Source organism: Salvia splendens, chromosome 17, assembly GCF_004379255.2.
Source record: "Salvia splendens isolate huo1 chromosome 17, SspV2, whole genome shotgun sequence".
Taxonomy (NCBI): domain Eukaryota; kingdom Viridiplantae; phylum Streptophyta; class Magnoliopsida; order Lamiales; family Lamiaceae; genus Salvia; species Salvia splendens.
In genome coordinates this window covers 7816256-7841927 of record NC_056048.1, presented here as the reverse complement: position 1 = coordinate 7841927, position 25672 = coordinate 7816256, and the positions used below count along the sequence as shown (strand labels likewise).

At 39.5% G+C, this 25672-nt stretch overlaps 4 protein-coding genes and 1 pseudogene across 9 annotated transcripts; 3 read left to right on the top strand and 2 right to left on the bottom strand.

The window, feature by feature from the left end:
- Positions 1 to 396: 396 nt before the first annotated feature.
- Positions 397 to 3658, top strand: LOC121773477 (protein PIN-LIKES 7-like). Of its 6 annotated transcripts, XM_042170346.1 has the most exons (12): positions 408 to 533; positions 803 to 892; positions 1281 to 1472; positions 1563 to 1642; positions 1730 to 1854; positions 1941 to 2062; positions 2268 to 2468; positions 2559 to 2645; positions 2736 to 2836; positions 2898 to 2950; positions 3030 to 3215; positions 3306 to 3658. In XM_042170346.1, the coding sequence occupies exons 3-12, from the start codon at positions 1338 to 1340 to the stop codon at positions 3428 to 3430; spliced, it is 1215 nt and encodes a 404-aa protein (XP_042026280.1). In that variant the 5' UTR covers positions 408 to 533; positions 803 to 892; positions 1281 to 1337; the 3' UTR covers positions 3431 to 3658. The 6 variants fall into 6 exon arrangements, with proteins under 6 accessions (XP_042026276.1, XP_042026278.1, XP_042026280.1 ...); XM_042170342.1 differs by lacking the exon at positions 803 to 892 and having other exon boundaries at positions 397 to 533; XM_042170344.1 differs by lacking the exon at positions 803 to 892 and having other exon boundaries at positions 397 to 533; positions 1218 to 1472.
- Positions 3659 to 4406: 748 nt separating this feature from the next.
- LOC121773277 (probable protein phosphatase 2C 47) lies at positions 4407 to 6842 on the top strand. Its single transcript, XM_042170098.1, has 4 exons — positions 4407 to 4828; positions 5281 to 5466; positions 5616 to 5821; positions 5964 to 6842. Exons 1-4 carry the CDS (start codon positions 4628 to 4630, stop codon positions 6517 to 6519), a joined length of 1149 nt encoding a protein of 382 aa, XP_042026032.1. The 5' UTR covers positions 4407 to 4627; the 3' UTR covers positions 6520 to 6842.
- Positions 6843 to 10394: 3552 nt separating this feature from the next.
- On the top strand, positions 10395 to 13657 carry LOC121773720 (annotated as a pseudogene).
- A 1791-nt stretch (positions 13658 to 15448) lies between these two features.
- LOC121774252 lies at positions 15449 to 16217 on the bottom strand. The gene is made up of 3 exons (XM_042171158.1): positions 15973 to 16217; positions 15803 to 15870; positions 15449 to 15665 (listed from the first exon to the last, which is right to left on the bottom strand). The coding sequence occupies exons 1-3, from the start codon at positions 16210 to 16212 to the stop codon at positions 15449 to 15451; spliced, it is 525 nt and encodes a 174-aa protein (XP_042027092.1). The 5' UTR covers positions 16213 to 16217.
- Positions 16218 to 16348: 131 nt separating this feature from the next.
- On the bottom strand, positions 16349 to 17984 carry LOC121774251 (protein REVEILLE 2-like). Its single transcript, XM_042171157.1, has 5 exons — positions 17521 to 17984; positions 16899 to 16985; positions 16675 to 16786; positions 16443 to 16581; positions 16349 to 16358 (listed from the first exon to the last, which is right to left on the bottom strand). The coding sequence occupies exons 1-5, from the start codon at positions 17536 to 17538 to the stop codon at positions 16349 to 16351; spliced, it is 366 nt and encodes a 121-aa protein (XP_042027091.1). The 5' UTR covers positions 17539 to 17984.
- Between the last annotated feature and the right edge of the window lie 7688 nt (positions 17985 to 25672).

The window sequence follows — 25672 nt, the reverse complement described above, 5'->3', positions numbered from 1 at the left end:
CATCGTTTGACCCGATACGGGTTTTAAGAAATGTAATAGAAAGTGAGTTGAAAAAGTTAGTGGCACGTGTGTTCTACTTTTAAAATAAAATGTGAGTGCGAATGAATAAGTGAAATGAAAAGTCCACTACCAAATATGGTAAAAGTGAAAGGTGACAAATTTTTAGGGACGAACGAAAAAAGAAATAAGTGACAAATTTTCATGGACGGGGGAGTATTATAATTCGGAGACGTATGTATTTTTTTTTGGATTTTTTTATATTTTAGTCATTAATAATAACAATAATGAAATTATTTTCATCGTTAGCTTTTAATCAATTAAGCATATCCAAAAATCATATTCTCGAAATTATAAAAGACCAAAATCAATGCAGACACAGAGTGATAGAACCGAATCGCCATCCTCTGCTGTCTGTCAACATATATATGCATCAAACTCTTCTCTTCTATTCTTCTGTCTCTCTCATTTACAACTTTGTTCCATTCTTTTCCCTTCTCTTCTAATGAAGACTTGAAGTGTTTTGTCAAAAAAAGGTCTTACTATCTCAACAACTATATGCATCTTCTTCTAAATTCTGTCTCTCTCTCTCTCTCTCTCTGGAGATTCGATTGCGATTTGTTGTTATCTCACTGCCTCTATGGAATAAATAATTGCTTTCAGCAGCCATCACTTCTTTATTTTATGGAATTGAATGACAGCTATTCGAAATCAAAGATGGCAGTCTTTGCCCACGTCCATTTTAGCAAGTCTATATACATGTTTTATTTTGTTTTTTTGTTAATGACTGTTTTTCTTGTTTTAGTTATAAATTATACTATTACTAGGGATGCACTTTTTCTAAGGTGGGAATTCTAGCTGGAGACAGAAGATTGTTCCAAATTTAGCAGCTGATGTATGTATTAGTTGTTAGTTAACAAAATTGCTGATTCAATTAATCAAAAGTGGCACCTTTCATGGCTCAACTATGTCTTGATTCATAGAAATAGGTGTATGTATGCGCTTCTCTAAATTTTATTCTATTTAAATTTGATGTATTCATACTGAGTTTGAATCAACTATACACTTCATCAATCTTGATTTCCAGTTGAACATCATTGGAAAATTATTGTAAAAAAGGGTAGTGAATATTACACAAGCCATGTTCCTAAGTCCTTGATTCAATTGTTCCCACATGGCATCAATAATTCTGTCCTAACAAAAATGTTGATGTCACACAGTTATGCTTTGGTGCACGTGAGATTGATCTTGTATTCACAGCAAATTTGGACCACTCTCTGTAGGCACATATTGATATAAAGCTGGGGTTGAAAGGAGGAAGCAAAAACGGTCGAGGGAAAATGGGGTTGTTGAATTTGTTCGAGGTTGCATCGATGCCGATTCTTCAGGTGCTCATAATAAGCATGCTTGGAGCTTTCATGGCTACTGATTACCTCAAGCTCCTTCCACCCGATGCCAGAAAGTACATGAACAAAGTAGGTTGCTTCTTTTCGAACGAAGAAAGTGTGTTTTTATTTTTGGTGTTTAGTAGTTTCTTGGTTTTTGAGTGTGTCTGAACAATGCAGATTGTGTTTATGGCCTTCACTCCATCCCTCGTGTTTGCGAGCCTCGCAAAGACTGTCAACTTCCAAGAGATCATCTCGTGGTATGATGCTACGATGTTATTAGTTTCATATCAAGAGAAACATGCATATCTTATATGAGCAGTGTTTGTTTTGATTCTCTGATGAAGGTGGTTCATGCCAGTTAACATCGGATTAACGTTCTTGTTTGGGGCGAGTTTTGGATGGATCGTGGTTAAAATACTAAAACCAGAACCTTACATACGGAATCTTATCTTAGCCGTTTGTTCGTCAGGTTGTTGTCCTAATAAATAAGTATACTATTTGGATAGTCTTTTTTTCAGAAGCTAACTAGTTAAATCACACGTTGATCCCGACTAGGAAATCTGGGGAACATTCTGTTGATCATCATCCCTGCGATCTGCAAGGAAAACGGTAGTCCATTCGGAGATGCAAATGTCTGCTCCACAGTGGGACTCTCATATGTTTCATATTCAATGGCTGTAAGCACTTTTTGCTCATTGCTATTTAGTAGTGAAGAAATAAGATGTATGAAAACATTTGATAATATGCCACAACATCATTGTTGATGTTACAACCAGTTAAAGGTGTCTCAAATACTTGCTTGTTTGCTAGTTGTTCGTCTCTCTCAGGTGACGACAACGCCTATGTATGTTTCTAATGCTTACTTGTTGATCGGGACCATAGGTTGGCGCATTCTACATATGGACTTACACGTTCCACTTGATACGAAGCGCGGGGGTGAAATACAAAGCATCTCTCGAAGCAGAGGACCCCAAAAAGCAGCCTAACAACGACTTAGAGGCAGACAGCAAGTCACTCCTTCTAACTGGAGCAGAGCAAGCCGATACACCCACCCAAATCGAAGACGTTAGGCACGAACAAACTGTGAGTACAATGACAGTTCATGAAACTCGGCTTCTTGCTCATTTTTTCCCTTGCAAAGAATTGAAAAAATGTAAATTTTGCTGTTTGAAGATTGAGTTGAAGACACAATGGGGTCAAGTGTTTGGGATTTTGCATCAACTAGGAGAGGAGCTAATGTCTCCTCCAGTCGTTGCTGCTGTGAGTTCGCCTTTTCCCATTTCTCGAAAAAAATCCATGCATCCCTACTTGTGCAATGCTGAAATTAGTCTCCCTTCTTGTCGATTTCAGCTTTTGGGATTTGTATTTGGGGCCGTGGCGTGGCTTCGGGGCATTCTCATTGGCGAGAGCGCTCCACTGAGAGTGATATTCGACTCTATAACATTGCTCGGGTATGTTAAAAACACAGCTGCTCGGTCCTTAACTTAATCTAATGGCCTGTATTCTATGTAGGGATGGAACCATTCCTTGCATCACCCTCATACTCGGAGGCAACCTAACACTAGGTACGATTCTCTCCCTCGTTGTTCGAGAGAACACCTTACTTATATAAGGACGAACCAAGTAACCTTGATTGATACGCAGGGTTGCACAAGGCGAAGCTGAGCCTGTCGCTGATAGTGGCAGTGATTATAGTGAAATATGTGATACTTCCTATGATTGGGATAGGTGTTGTGCTCGGAGCTGCACGTCTAGGATTCGTGCCTTCGGATCCACTGTTCCGGTTCGTGCTGATGATTCAATTCACCCTTCCACCTGCCATGAACATTGGTAAGTTTGTATGGTTGTTACATCCGTACTGATTGATGGTGTGTTGTTGGAGTTGTACGATGAGATGATGGTGCGAACGATGTTTTTTAGGTACGATGACGCAGCTGTATGATGTGGCTCAAGAAGAGTGTTCGGTTCTCTTTCTGTGGACTTACTTGGCTGCAGCTGTGGCTCTGACCGGTTGGTCCACGGTCTTCATGTGGATCTTGACCTAAATGAATCGAAAGCCAAGGCAAGAAGTCGTGTGGCTAGCGTGGTGGTGCAATGCATCATGAAAATTTTTTCGAGTCGTATTTGTGTTCGTATTCGAATTCGGTGTTGTTTAAATGGTTTATTTACAGCCATGTCAATGTAGCATTGAAGTATGAATCATTGATTTGTGACCTAAAATGTGGACGAATGAAAATTTGAAGATGCAGAAGCAGTCACATATGTTGAATTTAGTACACAGTATGCTAGTACTCCTAGTTAATTGGGTTATTTTTTTACATTTGATGATGAATTTTGAATTTAGTACACAGTATGCTAGTACTCCTAGTTAATTGGGTTATTTTTTTACATTTGATGATGAATTTTGAATGTGTTCATGTGTCGAAGTATACTACGGAGTAATAAAAAAATAACTTGACCTTAAACAATATTTTTTCTATTCCGAAAAAAATATATACTCTTTCATTTTAGTTAGTCTCGTAAGAATATGCACATTTGGAAATTCTTTTTTTCCTAATGAAGTTAAATTCATTTTTCACTAACAATATTTTAATTAGTTTTCTTTTGATTTTTTACTTTGCATTAAAATTATTTTATTTTTTAAATATCAATTTTGCATTAAAATGAGTATGTACTCTTTTTTTAGTCAGTCTCATAAAAAATTTGCACATTTAGAAATTCTTTTTTTCCTAATGAGGTTAAATTCATTTTTCACTAATAATATTTTAATTATTTTTCTTTTGATTTTTTACTTTATTAATTATGCATTAAAATCACTTTATTTTTTAAATATCAATTTTGTATTAATTTATAAATTATAAATTACGGACTAAGTATTACTACAATTAATACTAGTGTAGGTGATCCCCACCGTTATTAGATTCAATTATTCAAATCAATTAACAAAGTTCAATAAAAAAGCTTAGATAAATTTATATAGACAATACTCAAAATTCAATTGGTTGTAAGCCCCCTAAATGATAGCCAATGAAACCTCAAAGCCACAAACTCACACCTCCCTTCCTACTACCATTCTTCGCCTCATGATCCCGACCAAAACATCGTTAAAAATCCCTAACATTCTTCACAATTTATGTTTGGTGAATTGATTTTTTAGATCCGGGGGCGATCGAAAAATGGGTTCTTGACGAGGAAAAAACCACTAACTTCCGTTTTTTTCTTTAGCAAATAAAATTCTGTACATGGCTCCGGGCACCGGCGCGACGGAGTGTTTAGAAAAATTGGAACGTGGGTTTTGCAAAGAAAACGAAAAAGATTCCACCTTTGACAAGAATGCTCACGAGGAGGATCCCCATGATAGTTCCACCCAGGCGAAAGCCGCACGCCCTCCGTTGATGCGGCATTGCACCAGCCACGTCGCTTTGGTCGATCCCTTTTCCTTGGTTAGTCTAATTATTCTCTCCCAACTCGAAAAAAGGAAGAGAATTAATTTGCTGTATTTCTTTGTGATTAAAGATTGCATTTTTAAGAACGGTTGGCCTCTGTAATTTGTATGGCAATTGTTTCTTGAAAATTGAGATGTTTAGATTGGGTTGGTATGTTTTAAGACAAGAACATAAATTATATGTATACGTGCAGAGAGATTGTTGGGAAAATTTCATGAGATTTCATGGGAAAATTTCTTGATTTCAATTGCTTGTGTGGTGGTAGCATTGTAACAAGAGTATGTTATTGTATTTGTATAGGTTAACTGTTTGGTCTACATGATTACTTTGTTTAAATGTGTAGATATTGTCTTGATTTTAATTGGTTGTGTGGTTTGGAAGAAGAGTGTGTTCTTGTATAGGTTGAGTGTTTGGTTGACATGACATGATCATCTTGTTTGAATGTGTAGTTATGTAGTCCCGAAGGCAGTGCAAAATCGAGCAAGGACTCTGGATTTCAGCCTAGTTTTCGCTCTGGAAGCTGCTCCGAGATAGGTCCTAAGCAGTATATGGAGGATGAGTTCATTTGTGTAGACGATCTTCCCCAACATCTTGGTACAAATAATGGTTTTCCATCCCCTGGAGCATTTTATGGGGTGTGTAACCTGTTTTGAACTTATGCTTTACTCGTTGAGAGAGAGAGAGATCGCTCCTTTTAGTCGTGTATGTGCGTTAGTTTTTCTAGCAGGGAATTAGAGTCTAAAAAAGACTGCTCATACATTTCATAGTCACTACTCTCTTTCAGGTTTTTGATGGTCATGGTGGAAAAGACGCCGCGTCTTTCACTAGAATGAACATCCTCGACTTTATCACCCAGGATTCTCATTTTCCAGATGGCGTAAAAAGAGCGCTGAAGAATGCTTTCGTGAAAGCTGATCATGCTCTAGCGGATGCCAAGAATCTTGATCAGTCTTCTGGCACCACTGCTCTGGTTGCTCTTATGTTGGGAAGGTCAGAAATCGGACTAGCTCTTCGTGTTCCATCACAAGAATGATCATGATTCTGCTTGCATAACATCAATTTATTATTTGGTTTGGAAACTTTGATTGTTTGGTATCACAATTTAATGCTATTGATGTTTGATGGGTTGCAGGACTATGATAATAGCCAATGCTGGCGATTCTCGAGCTGTTCTTGGCAAAAGAGGACGAGCCATAGAATTGTCGAAAGACCACAAGCCCAACTGCACATCTGAGAGGCTTAGAATAGAAAAGTTGGGTGGTGTCATCTACGATGGCTATCTCAACGGACAGCTCTCAGTCGCACGTGCACTTGGCGACTGGCACATGAAAGGCGCAAAAGGCTCACCATACCCCCTGAGCTCGGAGCCTGAGCTGGAGGAGCTGGTCTTGACAGAGGAGGACGAGTTCTTGATCATCGGGTGTGACGGCCTATGGGATGTCATGAGCAGCCAATACGCGGTGACCATAGTGAGGAAGGAGCTGATGGCCCACAACGACCCGGAGAGGTGCTCGATGGAGCTCGTAAGGGAGGCCCTCAAGCGCAACACGTGTGACAACCTAACGGTGGTCGTGATCTGCTTCTCACCGGACCCTCCCTCTCCTATTGAGATCCCGAGATCGCATAGGAGGAGGAGCATTTCGGCGGAAGGGTTGGATATCTTGAAGGGCGTGTTGAGCCAGGCGTGAGAGGTGGGATGCTGCATTCGAGCCCTGGAGAGGATCTTGCAAGACCCGATGCCTTGTTGTTGGCCGTTGGACCGTGTCGGGACGGGGATCTGACGAGATGGAATGAATGTCCAGTTGCAACCACATTGGCAAAAATTTTGAGGTAGAGAGGTTTGTGAAACATTTTGTTTGTATGCTCACATTCTTAGATCTTGGTTTTTAGCCTTTGGCAGTTATAATTGTCATGTGTTAGTTACTCCTATAGTGTGATCAGAATTTTTTCTTTTTTACAATTTTATGTACCATTTTTATTCACTTTATTTGACAGTGATATTAACCCTGAATTTTTCAGATTAACAAAAGTGATTTTTAAAAAAAATTTGGTACCTGTTAGATGATGATACAATGTAAACAAACTGGCTTGTTTGATTCTTTTCAGTTAAATGTCAATTTAATGTTACGTAAATATTAGAGTAAGTATTGAAATGCTTATACCCAAGTGAACATTCAAGTCTCAAGACACCAGACGATTTTACTGGATATTTACTCTTAAGAAAAGAATAATGAGAAGGAAAACATTACTATTATACTCCCCCTCCGTCCTTATTAATTGTTCGCTTTAGTTATGGCACTAGTTTTAAGAAATTTAAAAGAAAATGGATTTAAAAAGTTAGTATGAGTAAAATAAGTTAGTGAAATGTAGGGTCTACTTATCATTTATGGTAAAAATGAAAGTGAATAATTAATGAAGATAGATGAAGATAGCAAAAGTGGATATGATAAAAATGAAAGTGAATAATTAATGAAGATAGACGAAGATAGCAAAAGTGGTGATAAAAGGATTAGAAAATTAAGATTGCAAAACAATGATTTAATATCATGAGTCACACTCACACCAAATTTTGATGTGTGTCAACCACTGTTGAACGATTACAAAAAATTATTTGTCCTATATGATGTGTGTCAACAACTATAGAGAAGAATGTTTTCAAATTAAGTTGTTACAATTATATATTCCTCCGTCCCATAGAAATAGGTCATTTGGATTTGACATGAGTTTTAATGTATAGTTGGTAAAGTAAAAGAGAAGGAGAAAAAGTAGTTGAAATTATGTAGTGGATGGTGGAACTCATAAACAATAAAGTAAAAAAGAAGAAAAAAAAATTACCATAAATGCATATGGACTATTTGTATGTAACGGACGAAAAAGGAAATATGACCTATTTTTATGGGACGGATAGAGTATTTTTTTCCTTTGACAAAAACAATGTCTTTCCTTATCATTAGAGCACCCACAACCGTGCTCTTTTGCCAGCGAGCACGGTTGTGGGCCCAACCCCACTTTTTCTGCTTGCTCTCTGGCAAGAGCACAACACCCACAGCTGTGCTCTTCCCCAAGGACGAGCACAATTCAATTTAAAATTCAATTAAACAAAAACATTTCCATAAAATTAAAATTCATTAAAAAACCACAATAAATATTACAGATTACAAATAAAATAAAAAGACACAATTAAAATCCTAAAAATTAAAAATTACATAATTAAAATACTAAAAATACCTAAAAATAAAAAATTACATAATTAAACTCCTAAAAATAAAAAATTACATAATTAAAAGTTAAAAATACCCCGTGGACGACTACTCATCCGGCGGCACTACCCCCAATTGTCTTTGTAGGCCCAATATTATGGTCCCGTGCGATCGACGTTGCGAGGGGATCATAGTGGACCTATCGGCCATATTGAGTTGGGCCAAAAGCTGCCACAACGAGTTGGTGGGGGGTGGAGGTGGCGCATATGGAACGGAAACGGGAGCGGGAGTGGGAACTGGAGCATCGGCGGTTGCAGCCGCGGCTCGACGGCGGTTGGCCGCCGCCTTCTTCCTTCCTTGCGGTCGGCGTTGGGAACCGCTCGGGCCGGCGTCGGGGCTACCCAAGTTAGCTCCGGCGAGTTGGCTAGCCACTTCTTCGGAGCCGGCGTCGGATAGGGATACCGACCTTGACCGTTTGGAGGAGCCGCTAGAGGAGGATGTTACGCCTCCCATATACTTCGGGTGCGGCCTCGTCTCCTGCCAAACATTGAGGTACTTGAACGAATTGTAGTTCATGGATTGGTAGGTGCTCAACGCGGCAGTGATGATGTCGACCTCGCTCCGGCCACTCCCCGCATTCCGCTCTTCCTGGAGGAAATAGCCATTGAACTTGCCAATTTCATCGTTGGCTCGGTAGATGGCGTTGCGCACCATACTCTCGTTGTGCTCGATTGTTCCCGGCGGTCGGTTTTCATTGTACCGGCGAGCGATGCGCATCAAAAGTGATCGCCGGATTGGTTCGTGTCAACCACCGGATCTTCGGAGATTTCCAAGTACGCCGTGAACAATTTATCCATCTCCGCCGGAGTGTACGGTGTGCGGACACCGCGAGTAGGAGGAGTCGGAGTTTGGGAGGGGGCGGTTGGCCTAGACTCCGGTGTCCACCCGTATCGCCCTTCGGGGGCACCTTGGTCGTCGATTGGGTATGGCCGGTAGCCACCCGGAACGCCCGAACTTTGGGTTTGAGGAGGGGCCGAATATTCCGTTTCCGGACTAGGAAACGGTTGTGAACCGAACCATTCGGGGTTCCAACCGTGGGAGGGCGGGGGGTCATCGCCTTGACCGGACAATGTTATGTTGTAGGAGTGGAAGAAAGATTGAGAATGGATATGAGAGAATGAAGATGAGAATGGAAATTAGAGAGTGTAGATGAGAATTGTGTAGTGTGGGGTGAATTTTTGGGTGTGAAAGTGGGGTATTTATAGATGAAAATGTGTATTTTTGGGGGAAAAAATAAAAAAAAATTTCAAAATGATGGAAACCGGTAAAAAAAACGGATATATTTTTTTGGGAAGTGGATTTTTTTATTTTTCATAGGTTTTTTTAATTAAAAACTGATTTTTAATTAAAATAATAATAATAATTTAAGGCAACAGCTATGCCGTTGCCCAATCGCGTGCCGCCACGTCAGCTGCTCGCTAGCACGGACGTGCTCGATGCATCGAGCAGCGCCGTGCCAGCGGCGGTGGAGCTCGTCCTTGCCAGCGGCACGAACGGACGAACGTCGTCCGTCCACCATTGCAGATGCTCTTAGCTCCAAATAAATGTTAATTATGCTAGAAATTACTATTTTTATACTCCATTCATTCCTTGTCAAATAGAGTTGTAGTAGTACTATTCTTTTTGTAAGGTTCCAACATAGTAGAACTATTTTTATTTTTAGCAAAAAATAATAAATTTTATCTTTCATACTTAACTATTTTCATATCTCTTAATTTAATTTTTTACTTTTATTTCTTCACTTAATATATTAAAAATCTATTGTATTTCTTAATGTCTTGCTGAAATGAAATGCATCTATTTACAAGATGGCGTAATATTTAACATCTAAAGTGATACTCACTCGCATGTCCAATGAATAAATATTACGTTGCCTCATTATTGGATGAGAAGGGGTAGACATTATTCGACGTGCGCTGCTCGTCCCGCCACCGCTTCTTGTCTCGGCCCGTCCCTCTGAGACGGGTAGAGAGCTTCCATTGCGAATGCTCTTAGCAGCTTAACTTCTCAACTGTTGTTTGAAAATGGTACTACCAACTTTAGTTATAAACTAGTTTTCACATTTCCCATAATAAAACATAAATCATTTTTGCTAATTATTGAAGACATTCCCCTTCAATCCCCAAAAACAGATGAGAGAGAAACAGAGAAGAAAGTTCTGCGAAAGCGAAAGCGAAAACAGAGAAAAAGTGGAGAGAGTTAAGCGATGAGAGACACATCTCATCGCACTTAATCCGATAATTGAAAATTAGTAAATATCATTAATAGCATAATTCCACAATAAATCACCTCTCTCTCTTTACATCTTTCTCCAATCTCCACTCCACCCCACCATTGCAGCTTTTCCGCCCAATCTCAACTTCCCCTAATCAACAAAGTTTTGACGAGATTTGGAAATTCGACCTCGCATTTGTTGCAACCCAATTTCGATTTACGGATCGCTTCTGATTCCGAATTAACTGCGGGTTGCGATCATCATGTCCGGCTCGCCGTCTTCGTCGTCGGGATCGGAAGAAGAGGATGAAGGAATCGACTCCTACCGTAAAGGAGGCTACCACGCCGTCAGAATCGCCGATAATTTCTCCGCCGGTCGCTACATCGCGCAGAAGAAACTTGGTTGGGGACAGTTTTCCACTGTCTGGCTCGCCTATGATACTGAATCGTCGGTATGCATATCGCAAATTTTACGTTCTGCTTCTTCTTTTTTTGGTTTCGGATTTCGTCTGTGACTGTGTTGGCCTATCATCTGTAGATTCGCTTTCATTTCGGCTGCTGTTTTAATTTGGATGATTGTTAGATAAATCAATGTTTAATGTATGTGTTTTATTCATGATCGGATCACAATTAGTTATTGAAATTGATTCGGGTGGCTAGCTTTCATCTCCGAAGGTTCTGTAGTCGCTGTTGGCGTTGGATTCTGAGTCAGTTTCCGCAAAAGTACAAACTAAGTATAACACATTTTACCATTATATGTTGATTTGATTAACGATCATTTAGTGCGCTAAATTTGGTTCGTATGAAATGGGTTGTTTCTGAAACCTCATTTGCATAATTGAAGCAAATATTATTATTGAATGCTGATTGTTCTTCAAGCAACATGTTATGTGAAAAAAAACATGATTTTGGCATACAGAACTACAGATTATTAGCCCCATTATATACTCTTAGAAATTGAATAGAATTCTGACTCTTTGGTATATTCAATTTGGATCCAGTTACTTTGAAGAATGCTAGAGCTTTTCCTAATCCATATGCTGGGATTTTCCTAGTTTCTCTTATTTGTGATTTTTTTTTTTTCGTTTTTTAGAAATATGTTGCCTTAAAGATCCAGAAAAGTGCACCACAATTTTCTCAGGCGGCAATTCATGAAATTGAAATTCTTTCCGCGGTTGCTGCTGGTGATCCCTCAAATGACAAGTGCACTGTACGCTTAGTAGACCACTTTAAGCATGCAGGCCCAAATGGACAGCATTTATGCATGGTTCTGGAATTTCTTGGTGATAGTTTGCTCAGTTTGATCAAGTATAACCGGTATAAAGGTCTCGAGTTCCATAGAGTTAGGGAGATAAGTAGATGCATCTTGACTGCTCTGGATTACTTGCATCGGGAACTACGAATCATACACACTGACCTAAAACCTGAGAACATTCTTTTGTGTTCCAACATTAATCCTTCAAAAGATCCAATCAGGTCAGGAGTGACTCCCGTCCTTGAAAGGCCTGAGGGGAACCCAAATGGAGGAGTAGTTATTAGTAGTATCGAGAAAAGACTAAAGCAAAGGGCAAAGAGAGCAGTTGCAAGAATCTCAGAGAGGCGAATTGGTATGGGGGGGCGGGGTAGGCAGGACTCCAAAGCCTCCTAGGATCTTGGATGGGATAGACTTCACATGTAAGGTTGTGGACTTTGGAAATGCATGTTGGGCCGATAGCCCAATTGCGGAAGAAATTCAAACAAGACAATATAGAGCACCAGAGGTTATACTTCAGTCTGGTTATTCCTTTGCTGCTGATATCTGGTCATTTGCTTGTACAGCTTTTGAACTTGCAACTGGAGAGATGATGTTTACTCCCAAGACTGGACAAGGTTTCAGCGAGGATGAGGTAATAATCTACACGTTGATTTCATGTTAATGCATGATATCATGCATAGGGGAGAAAAAGGCCCTTTAATGAGCTTCATATTTACAGCTTATGAGGCATCTTCCCTTTACTGGAATTAATTTCTTAATTTGCATCATCTTGCTGGGTGCGGCTTTCACATTCCTCAGCTCTTCAGTGAAATGCTTCAATTTGAAATCTAAACGTTTAAGGTGTAGAAATGTGGTCAGTTAAAGATTTTTTGGGATGCTATTCGCGATTGAAATTAATTAGTTTTCCTATCCCAGCTCCTGATTCATCACGGGGCCCCAATTAGCGATGACCACTAGAATAGTAAAATAGTAGTACTACTATTAGCTAATTTTAGGATATGTGCAGTTTTAATTACAGCAATTTTAGGATAGTAAAATAGTAGTACTACTACTAGCTAATGACCAACCTTCAAGCCATATAGTTTCTACCTGTTTGGGGTGCTTTTGCACAAGTAGTTTTCGGGAAGTGGTATCAATTGATATGTCATATGACAGGTTTCCTTTGCAGGATCACCTTGCTATGATGATGGAGTTCCTTGGAAAGATTCCACGCAAGGTAAAGATGCACATCTCATGTTTCCATATAAATTCAGGCTATAAGCAGTAGTTGCTAACTCTCATTGGTTAATATGCTTATATGTAAGATTGCTACCAGTGGTGCCCGATCCAAAGAGTACTTCGATAGATATGGCGACTTGAAGAGGATTAGAAGGCTGAAGTACGGATCCATTGATCGATTACTTGTTGATAAATACAAGTTCTCTGACGCTGATGCACGTGAATTCGCTGGTTTTCTATCTCCCATGCTTGATTTTGATCCAGATAAACGACCCACAGCCCAGCAGTGTCTACAACATCCATGGCTTAATGCTGACAGTGAGACAAGTAGGCTGAATGCAGGAATGAACGACCTGGAAATCAAGGCGAAGAAGTGATGTAGGAACGAGGGACAAGTTGTCAACATGATCTGAGTTTTGTTTGCAGTTAGTTATTTGATTGAATTTAATTTGTTAAGATTGTAATATAGTACTATATGATTAGCGCAATGACATGCGGGGAAACTGATGATGAAGCGCTCAGTGCTACAATATTCTTTCCCACTCTGGGAGAGAAAAGCAAATGGAGCTGCAGCAGCTCCATCTTTTTTGGCATGGGGGAATCTCCAGCAATGTAAAGTGCTTCAAGGAACAAACACACGTTCTTCAACTGTCAACAACAATGAAGCTCGAATGGTACGACAGCTATTCCATAACTGATTATTTCGGCCTACAAGTTGTAATTGTCTCTCTTGGTTTGGTTTTGGTGCTCACAGAGTTTTTTTTTTTTTTTTGTGAAACTAATCTTGTGTTTCGATTTTCTGAATTCATAACTCTGCCCCCATTTTGCATTATTTTACTGTAGTTGATAAAACTTTGATTTCAAAAGCCATTTTTTACATTCCCTGGCTGGTTTACTTTGCACTCGATGTATTTGCAGAATCGTATTCTATTTTTATTTAATTTTTGGCTTTGTTGAATGAGACAGAGTACGCATGTTATTGAGAAATTCATCCATCGTTATTGATGTAATGCACACCATAACTCGAAATTAGAAATGTTTCATTTAGAAAGTTCTCAACCTCTCACCAACTAAGTGGAGAATGACACTCTGAAGTCGTAACAATTTCATTGCTTTTGCTTTTCTATGTCAAGACTAATTAATTTAGTTATAAGCTGAGAAAATCAACAAGACCTAAACCAAGTAGGAAATTACTATTTTATAAATAAAACTAGGAGTGACATACACTTGTTAATCGATCGACCACATATGATTAACAAGTGTATGCATAAGTCCTCGAGAAAAAAAAATTAGGACACAAGTTTATTTGTTTTATATAAGTGATACTAGTAATTTGTTACATGTTAGTAACTATCATAAGATATGAGAACGAAATATTAGATCACAAAATTTCAATCCGTAATGAAAGACAAAAAAAATATAAACGTCATTTATTACACATATGGGACTATTGACAAAAATTGATTGATTAAAATTCGTAATTTAAATCATTATTTTTCTACATGATTAGTAGCACTAGACTAATCAGTACAGTGACAAGCAACTACTCCTAAAACACAAACAAATGGAATAGAATTGATGGCAGAGCCAATAATACCAATCTCCCCATTGCCAAGTGTGTTTCTAAAAGTTACTTTTCCATCCACGAAAAACAATTTTATTTGAGAATGATACATATTTTAATGTAGATTTTTCAAGTATGAGAGGAAAAGGGAAAAAATAAATAAAGTATGAAAATAAAGAGAAAATATAGTAAAAAAGTTTTCAAAAATTAAAATGGAACTCATTTATTGGCATACCAATATGAGAAAATAAGACTATTTTTTTATGAGTGAGTATAACTTTATTTGGGATTATACATATTTTTAACAATAAACAACATTCAAGGTGAAACCATCGGACTTACATCCGCCCCTTCTACTATCCAAAAGCTAAATAAACTTGTGCGGTTGTTGGCTAGATGTATATCACCATCTCAACAACAAATAAATAGTACTCCCCTCGCAAAATATTATCCAAGTTTGACTCGACACGGATTTTAAGAATTAATAAATGTGAACAAAAGTGAGTGGAAAAATTTAGTGGAAGGCAGATCTCACATTATATATTAGTTTTATAATAAAATGTGAGTGTAATGAATTAGGACAAAGTGTGGTCCATTTATCAACAATAGGAAAAAAACAAAGTGGATAACATTTCGCGATAGACTAAAAATGGGAAATAGACTAAAATGACAAAACCAGACAACATTTCACGGACGAGAGAGTATAGTACTATATATCTTATCTGTTCCTTTTCCTTTTTCTTTTCTTTTTTCATTTTCTATTTCATTTGAAGCCTCGGAGAAGGGCAAAAATCAACATACTTGAAAAGTTGGTTCTCAATTACAAGAAAAAAGTTCCCATTAGGATGGATACACAGTTGTGCCTCAAAAGTTACAATCACAAAAAACGTGAAAGATTGCAAATATTACAACCCAAAAATCAAAGATTGTCTAAGATAGTAAGTATCCAGCCTTCCATTCACTGGCACAGCTAAAAAATGTAATCAACTATGTATATATATTAAGCTTCAAGCAGATGCAGCTCCGCTGTTTCTCTGCTCGTGTATGTCTCTTGTATGGCACGAAACCTTTTCTACAATCTTCAGAATCTGCATAGGCCCTCTTACTTAATCTAGAGGCGAGTGCGTTTGCTTCCCTCTCATTTCAAGCAAGGGACGTCGGCTGTCAGTATCCGAGCTCTTTTCTCTGTCTGAATCAGTTGTTGAACCACTGGAAGACACTTCCTTCTCTTCATTGCTGTCGAGATTGCCTTTCTTGTCGAGCCCTTGCTGAGTCGAACATGATGAAAGCATCAGCCATGGAAAAGGAACCGCGTCTACAGGGCTCACATGCTCAGCAGTTATCTTCAGAGGTATCACTTTCAAAGGGAATGAAGCATACCCACCCTCACTTTATCTACACTCTCAGCCTTGCACGGCGAAAAAGATGTTCCAAGAGAACCCTGCACAGTAAGGTCTTACCAAAGAGCTTCAGTTTGTTGCACAGCAGATTGATCTTCCTTGTCGTTGTGAGATGAAAGCTCCTGATACTGTTTCGTAGAAGCAGGCATAGTATTAGTTATGATTTGGCTTTCTGTATAAAGCATTAAATGCTAGCCTACAAAGTAGTTTAACAAAAATGTGCTAAGTACCGGAGAAACTTCTTCATCGGGATTATATTTTCCATTTTCATTCACTAGTTCGGTTCTCGTAGGTGCTTCAGCAGCACAAGAAGCACTGGCATCAAGAGCAAGAGTGGATGATAACTGTGACCAGCTACCTTCGGGAGTACATGTATCAGCTCTGGCAGATGTATCTGAATGGTTTTCAGATAACACAGAAGTAGGAGACTCTGTCGCTTGTTCCAACACATCTTGAGATGCCGATCTCATTAACTTCTCAGGATATTGACGCCTTATTTTTAACCACAGAACCTGGCTTCCGAGGATAAGGGTGAACCGGCTTCCTTTTTGGCCTAGGAGGAGGAATTTCGATCAGTTTTGCATTGCTGCTATCTCATTATTACTCTCACGAGCACCTAAACACCATGACCATCCACATTTAAGTACGGAAACATTTAATCCTCAAATTAAGTCAAACCAATGCAGTTTGGATGCCTAACCTCACAAGAATTAGATGGCTTACTAAAAGGAGTATATTGACATAATGGCAGATATGATACTTATGAGAACAGCTAACCTTGGAGAAAAACTTCTGAGCGTGGCTTCGAATTTGCACTGCTGTTTTCGTACCCATGTGCTCTGGAAAAGAGAATACATAATTTCCTCAGAATCAATCAATCATTCAATAAAAGACACATCATATGTACAACACCGGTGACAATCGCTCATTACCTTCAATTTTCCTCCACGCACGACCATGAAGTTTCAAGGCCTCGAGGAACCTCTCATGCTCTTCCTCAGTCCATCTTTCCCTTTGTTTAGTAATGGTATATGGCTTTCTCACCTGTCCCAACAAATATAAAACACAAGACACCAGAACCAACTAAAGGCACAAGCATACTTTTACGCTTACTAAACCTTAAGAGTGAACTCAAACAACTAATGAGCATACAGACCTTAAAAGCGTACTCATCCGCACTAGAGAACTGCTCATTCGACTGCATACTCTCCTCAGTCGCACCTGTAGCACTTTCATGCTTTCCCTGCAGCAGAAAATTACAATCCTCCTGAAATTAGCGGTCTCTTAATCACAACGTACTTACTATTTAGCTAGCATATGCCAATAAAAGTATCCTAATAGCATTCACATATTAGCTGCAAGTACAACATTTGACATCTTATCACATAAACTATCATGAAGAAGCACAATGGGAAATCTCAAAATACTAAATGGGACATAAACTAAAATCTTGAAAGAATATGAAGCAACAAAACCACGTTTTAATAGCAAAACATGATTAACTCAACAAAGTTTTCCCTTTTCGGGTTCTTGTTTTAACAATATTGATGTAATATATGAATTTCCTAATATAGACTAACTGACTAAGTACAAAAGTAATTATCTATACTAAATATTAAAGAATAACTACATGAGGTCATCATTCAACAATCTACAAACACACAATCTCTGATAGAATTTAACAGAAAAGCATAATATTTGAAGCACTCCTAAATTAATCAGATAACACAAGGAAAAATATATAATAATTTGATGCCTCAATCTACGTATTGGCTCACCTGAACTGACGAAGCCATTAGTTTATCCAAATCTCGTTTCGACTTAGCTGGAACTGATTTCTAAACCTCAATTTTCACCGAAAAAAAGCAAAAAATCCAAATCCTATTAAATTCGAATTTTAAGGGACCAAAATTATCCCATTTCCTCTTTTGGAACAAAACGGCAGTATTGAACTTTCAGTTACACAACAACTCAACACACTTCTTAATATGGAAAATAAATAAACAAGGAAGCTCAGGAAACAGGAATTCAATGTGAATCCAGAAAAAAGAGGTTCATTTAACGGAACAGAAGTGAAATACGAGCAAAAAGTAGATCCATATCGGAATTGACGACGGAAATGCAGTGTAAATCAAGAGGAAACGAGATGAGGAAGAAATATCTGGATGAAGAAACTAATTTTGGGGGAATTTGTGGATTGTGGAGAAGGAGAAAGAAAAGGGGAAGAGAAGATGAGGCTGGAGCCGCCACGTCCGCGTAGAAAATAGAATTATCGAGAATTGTATGGAATCATGTGGCTGGAATTCAACTAGCGGCGTTAACACGTGGCGTGTGGATGCATGGGGCGGCCCCACTACTGCTCTTTTTCGCGCTTTATGCTTACTGTGCTCACGCGTGGTCGCAACGACGCCTTACTCGCCACTAACTTGCTGCCACTTGTCAAATTCCTAGTGGAACTCTGCTTTTTCTAGAGTTCAACATATTTGTTGCCTAAAAAATGTTTACCTCAAAGTATTTTTCATTTTCCTTAAATTGCAAATTTTACCGACACGAAATATCTAGTTCATCTATGAGCATAAATAACCCCGTCCCAAGTTCCGGCCCCAAGTCCCCTCCACGTCATCATTTCTCTACAGTTGCGGCCCGGCCTGAGAAGCCTCTAACCCTGCAGGCCGCAACTCTGGCCGCAACTAATAAATGACACTATTCACAACTCCAACCTATTTTAAACATTAAAAAAACACCGGAAATTTATAACACGGATAATTTAATTTCACCGAATACTACAAAATTACAACATATAAATTTTAAAACTGAAAAAAATACATAAAAACATAACGTCAATGCTGGAAAACGTTGGTGCGAGTCCAAATTTCTTCGATTAGATCGGCTTGGAGGCGAGTGTGTTGTTCCTCTTGGCGCATCGCAGCTGAACGGGCCATGACATTGCGGATGTCGGGAGGAAGGCCCTGCACGGGCGGCTCGGTGACAACGTAGTCACTCCCAGTGCTGGCGAGCAGATCGTCGCTCCATGATGTGACGTTATCTTGCTCGTCCTCAACGATCATGTTATGCATTATGATACGTCATGCATACATGATGTCGGCAATGTGTGACCGCTGCCAACCACGGGCCGCTCCCTTCACGATAGCCCACCGCGCTTGGAGGAATCCGAATGCACGCTCGACATCTTTCCGAGCCGCCTTTTGCCTTCGGGCAAACATTGCCTTCCGATCGGTTGTCGGAGCTGTGATAGTCTTCACGAACACGGGCCATCAAGGGTAGATCCCGTCTGCCAGATAGTACCCCATACTATACCGACGTTGGTTGGCCGTGAACTCTAGTTCGGTGCTCACCCGGCACACAAGTCGTTGAACAATTGAGACTCGTTCAACACATTGAGGTCGTTGTTGGACCCCGCGACACCAAAGTAGGCATGCCAGATCCACAATCGTTGGTCGGCAACAGCCTCCAAGACAATCGTCGGATGTGTGCCCTTGTGCCCGCTAGTGTATTGTCCTCTCCAAGCCGTTGGACAATTCTTCCACTACCAGTGCATACAGTCGATGCTTCCAAGCATCCCCGGGAAGCCGTGGACCCGCTCGTGCATGTCGACCAACTTCCTGACGTCGTCAGTCGTTGGCTTTCTCAAGTACGTATCCTTGAATTCTTCGATGACTGCCCGACATAATCTCGCGAGACACTCCCGTTCAGTAGGCTCGCTTACATGGAGATACTCATCGAACATATCTGATGTAGTTCCGTAAGCGAGTTGACGAATGGCAGACGTGCATTTCTGCAACGTCGATATACTTTGCCGCCCACCGCATCGCTAGTTTGGCCGAAATACATGTCACGAGATACAACTGCGTTGACAATGCGTAGGAACAAAGGCCTCCGCATCCGGAACCGGCGACGGAACATCTGATCACTCCATCGCGGATCTCTTGAGAAATAATCCGTGAAAAACCGCAACGCAGCTGCTTCACGGTCCCGGTGAATATACATCCGGGAACTTGGTACCCGGGTTTGCTTTCGTTCGAAGCTTAGAAGCGTTCAACTTCATTGTTCATTTCTTCTTGGATTGCCGGCAGCGCCTCGCCTAACACACGGGTCAATTAATCTTTGAATATTCTTTGACGATGAGGCATTTTTTTTAATTATAAGAAGAGATTTGAAGTTGAATGTGAAGTTGAATATGTATGAAAATGGAGTAGTATTTATAAAAAATTTGAATTTAAAAAAAATAAAAATAAAAATCGGTTGCGGCCCGGCCTGAGAAGCGTGTAACGCTGGGCCGGGACTCGCGGATGCGGCCCGGCTCCCGAATAACACCGTCCCAGGCCGGGCCGCATGACGAGCACCAGGCCGCGATCGCGGCACAGGGACCGGCCCAGGCCGTGCCGCCTCCTCCTCCAACGCGCGGGACGGGCCAAGACTCACGAGATGCGGCCCGGTCCCAAGCGTTATTCATGTTCTAAGTGCACCCGCAACGCATCTCGCGGGTGTCTCTTATCACGTCCCTCCGAGACGAGACGAACGCGGGACGCGTTGCAGCGTCCCGTCTCGTCACCTGCCCGCTGAGACGCCCATCCCACCGAGATGGATGACGAGCCGTCTCGCCACGCGCCCGCGCGACGTGGTGCGCGCTGGCGCTAGGCGTGACGCCCACTCGCCAGCCCGTGAGTGGGCTTCGTCATGTTGACGCAATAAATCATTTTTTTAAAAAAATCTAATTTAATAAAAAAATAAAAATTCAAACGGTAATGTTACCGTTTTCGACCGTTTTTTTTTTTTTACTCTATAAATACTCATATTTCATCTTCATTATACACACAAACACACATCTATTCTTCCCAAATCATCTCCATTTCCTCTCCAATTTTCATCTAACCTTTCCAATTTTCATCACAAAATGTCCGGCGACGGAAACTCTGGCAGTGGCGGCTACGGCGGGTTTGACATCAACGCGTTTGGCGACTGGGGGGCATGTACAATGTATTGGGTGGTTCGGGTTCCGGTTCGTCGACACGGGCACCAAAACTCGTCGACGCCGGCGGGGTACCAACCACCCCATTTTGATGGGATGCATACGCTCGTCCCTCCGCCCCGAGGTATTCGCAGGGATTATCCCAAATTAGGGAAGATTATCCGAATAAACCCACTCCGGAAGGAGGACGAGGCGGTGGAAGCTCCAGGGCATTCGACGCCGTGGAGGAAGAGGCGGAGGCGGCCGAGGAGGAGGAGTAGAATGTAGACCGGCATCCGTACAGCCGCAAGGACATGATGACTGTGTACAACGCCTGGATCAGCGTCTCGTACGATCCCATCGTCGGGAATCAACAAACCCGGAAGTGCTTCTGAGAAAAGGTCACCGAGGCCTACAACGAGATTAAGCCGAAGGGGGTCCCGCCGTCGCACATTGAAGATGCTTCGCGCTCACTTTGACCGAGTTGACAGAGAGGTCAAAAAATTCTGTGGCATCTACAAGACTGAAGCGGCTCATTACCAAAGCGGAGCCACGGGAGCCGACATTCTGAGATTGGCTTTGCGAGTCTATTTCTACGACACTGGTAAAGAATTCAAACATGTCGATGTTTGGGAGGTCGTCAAAGACGAGGCAAGGTGGGCCGGCGGTGTCCAGTCCAGCACGAGCTCGACCTTGAAGCGCACGAAGCACACAGCGGGTGGCTAATACTCGTCTAGTGGGGGCGGTTCAGGCAGCGCCGCACAAGAGGTTGTCTCGCAGGAGGTTGAGGGCACGACGGACGATGCAGGGGGGTCCTTCCGTGGGCGCCGTCAGCCGCAAGGGACCAAGGCAGCGAAGGCGGCTAGAGGGAGGAGGGGCCGAGGCGAATCAAGCCAGGCGGGCTCCCAAGGATCCCCCTCCTCCTTAATGTCCATGTACTTCACCGCCACGATGGCGGACACTTCCCGCATGACGCCTGCCCAATTTCAAGCCCATCATGCCGGCATTGTGTATCTGGTGGGACAACTTGGTATTCCACCTCCACCGCCTCCGGGGATGATTCGTCGACGGAGTAGTTTTTATAGTTTCTATAAAATTGTATTTTAAATTGTGTCTTTTTTTATTTATTTTACCACGATTTAATTATGTATTTTTTTAGATTTTAAGTTGTAATTTTTATTTTATTTAATGAAGTGTGTTTTATTAATTGAATTTGTTGGAAATAAAAATAAAAAATGAAATTGAATGAATAGTTAAGATGAGATGGTTAAGAGACGGATAAGAGATGGAGGGTTGTAGGTTCTGTCTCTTAGTTAAGCGATGGAGTGAAAAGTATAGTGGAGCCCATGAATAGTTAAGAGATGAGACGGTTAAGAGACGGATAAGAGACAGCGTTGCGAATGGCCTAATACTCAAGCATGCTAGGGTATTATTTAGTGACATCAATCTGGCCAACCCGCTCGATTTGTCGGATTATTCAGTGTGGACTATTCGGGTTTTGGTTTATTTCGGATTATAATTTTTCGACCTTAATTCTAACCCTTCGAGCTAATCGAGCAAAAAAAAATTTCAACAATGCTTAGTTCCAATTTTATTGGTTAAAACTTAGAATTCATTTCCATTACTTCACATAGTATAATCTTCTTTATTTTGTAAACAATATAATTATTACTATAATGAAAACACAATTATTGTACTCCCTTTATCCCATGTTACTCGCACATTTTTCTTTTTGGATATTAAATTAAGAATTGAGTAATTAGTGTAATTAAAGTAATAATTTAATTGTAATAAAGGAACACTTAATTAACTCTAATATTTTAATTAAATACAATAATTGTTACTTAAAATATAAATAGTGCAAACAGTTTAGAACGAGCCGAAAGAATGAGGGAATACCATGGGACATATGGAGCATAAAATAATAACAAAGTAGTATATAGTATTTATTAAATAATAATAATAATAATTTAAAACCTAATGTATTAAAATCATAAATTTGTAGAGAATAAAAGTGTTTAGCATATAATGAACTATTTGTCTCTATTAAGATTTCTATAAAAAAAATATATATTTAAATATTATATGCATAAAGTTATGAAAGCAAGAATTAAAGAATTTATGAAAGCATGATCTATGTTTAAAATAAATCTAGTTTGTTATTTTAATTGAAAAGTGCAATCTGTTGGGCTGATCTGCAACCCTATCGGGTCAGCCCACCTAACCTGCCGACTCATTCGGGTTGGCCCATATAGCCCGTTTTTGTATTCGGATTACAAAAATATAGTTCTAACCCTATAATTTATCTGGTTGCTCGGACCGACCTGCGAGTTTCGGCTTAGATTAACACACCTAGGTATTATTATAAAAATATTACTTTCGTCTATAAAAATAGTCATGTATTTTAAAATATGGACCATCCATCAAAATAGTATTTATATATTTATAGTAGTACAAATTCTAATAAAGTGGGTCTTATTTTCCACTAACAATATTTCTACTAATTTTCTCTTTATATACTACTCCGTCTGTCCGTTAAAATGAAACGATTTCTTTTGCGTTGTCTCATTATAAATGAAACATTTCCTAAAATAGAAACAGCACAATCTCTACGTTTCTTCTCTTTTATTTTACACTCTGTTCATTAACTCACAAGACTATACTACGTAAAATCTCATGCCGAAAAGCAAACATTTCATATATATTGAGACGGATAGAGTATACTCCCTCTGTCCGCGAATAGGAGTCCCATTTTTCCATTTTAATCCGTCCCCGAATAGAAGTCCTGGTTCACTTTTACCTTAAATGGTAATAGGGCCTCACCTTCCACTAACTCATTTCACTCACATTTCATTTAAAACTAATATATACAAGTGGACCCTTATTCCACTAACTTTTTTCCACTCACTTTTTTTTTACATTTCTTATAATCTGTGCCGCTCATAAATGGGACTCCTAATGACGGACGGAGGGAGTATCTCGAGTGACCAATTTTGCATTATACTTCGTGTTGTCCACAGTCAAGACTGTTTTTTTTATGAGGATAGTATTCTTAATTACTCCCTCCGTCGTTAATAGTAGGGGTGTGCATTCGGGTTTCGGTTCGGTTTTTTGCCAAAACCGAACCAAAACCAAAAAACCGAATTTAGTTCAAAATCCAAACCGAACCGAACCCGAAAAACCGAAAACCGAACTTAAAAAACCGAAAAACCCGAAAAAAATTGAAAAACCTGAAAAAAAAAATTAATATAAATATATATTTTATATGTGTATTTTATTTTATTTATATATACTAATAGAATTTTATATATAATATAAAATTAATAATACATATAATATATATATAGTAGAATAATTAAAAGAATATATATATTTATATAATATAATATATTAAATTAATAGAATATATATTATATTCCATTTTTCGTTTTTTTGGTTTTTTCTTCGCCCAAACCGAACCGAACCGAAAAACCAAAATTTTTTTATTTTTAAAACCGAACCGAAAAATTGAAAAAACCGAACCTAATTTCAAAATTTCGGTTTGGTTCGGTTCGGATATTCGGTTTCCGGTTTTTTTGCTCACCCCTAGTTAATAGGAGACCCGTTTTGCCATTTTAGTCTGTTTGCGAATAGGAGTTGCGGTTCACTTTTACCATAAATGGTAATAGGGTCCCACCTGAAAGGGTTGGCAGTGGAAGCGTACGTTCAAATAAATCGATAATGAAAGCGATCTATTTAGCAGATTATTTAGACAAATTCTGTTCGTGCAATTATCACATGTATCATGTTCATAACTCAAATAAATCATGCTTTAAGAATAATTGAAATCTAAAACATGCTTTTCTACGGATTAGCCATTTTACCTTAATGATTCTCCAAAGAATTGAAGATAGCTAGCGTCTTCTCCACGTGAAGATCTTGAGTACTAAACCACGGATCTTCTAACTGGTTCTCGGACTGTAAACTGATATCAGGGTAGGTTGATCTCACCAGAATACTAGGACTTAAATAAAGAAGACAGAAACTGATCTCACGGAGGAAAGCTGAGAGGAAATTTTCGTCCTCTTCAGAGAAGAAGAGGGGGACGAAATTTTATGAAGAAAATTAAGTGTCTTTTCTGTCTCCTTTATTCTCCTATTTATATTAAGTCACATATTGGGCCCAGACAGGGATCTATGGAAGGTTTTGAATATGGGCCCTCCCAATTAGCTTTTTACTAATTAAATTGAACATATAATTTAATATAAGCTTAAATTGGAATATTACGAGCAGCCACTACAGAAGTAATATTGAACTCCCCATCCAAATCCGAAATTATAAGTAATCCGGGTTTCCATTGTTTGTCATTTATTTCCCGCGCTTAAGATAGAAACATCCATTAATTAATTAGTGTCTGTTATAGACTTAATTAATTAACATCTTATTAATTCCAAGAGTGGACTCAGCAAGAAACGCTTATTTATTATTTATAGAGTAATCAAACTCCAACTAGCTAGGTTCCGAATAATAAAGTCTTATTTCGAGCTCCTCTTGAGGACGTAATCAAACGAGACTTACCTCATGCACGATTCAACATAATAGCAATCCTAGCACCGCTAGATATTAATCACCACTACTCAATATACCAGGATTATTGGGTTGCGAAAAACTCGCACCATTTGGTAAGTCAAAGTAGTGCATAATCAATATCGTATGCTCAATGCTAACGTACATTGATTAAGAAACAAATAATTATCAACACCTCGTCTTTCCGTAGATAGCATAAAGACTTGTCTCGCTGTTAGATCCAATTCAGTGTTCTACCATACCAATGTCATCTTATTTCAGTAAGGCTTAGAAATATGCGGACTGACATTGCAACATTTCACAATAGGTAGTCTAAGTCTGTCTGGGTTGTGAAATTCTTATTTTTTTTATGTTCAGAACTGACCGTGTTACCTTAAAGTGGACGACGCTCACAA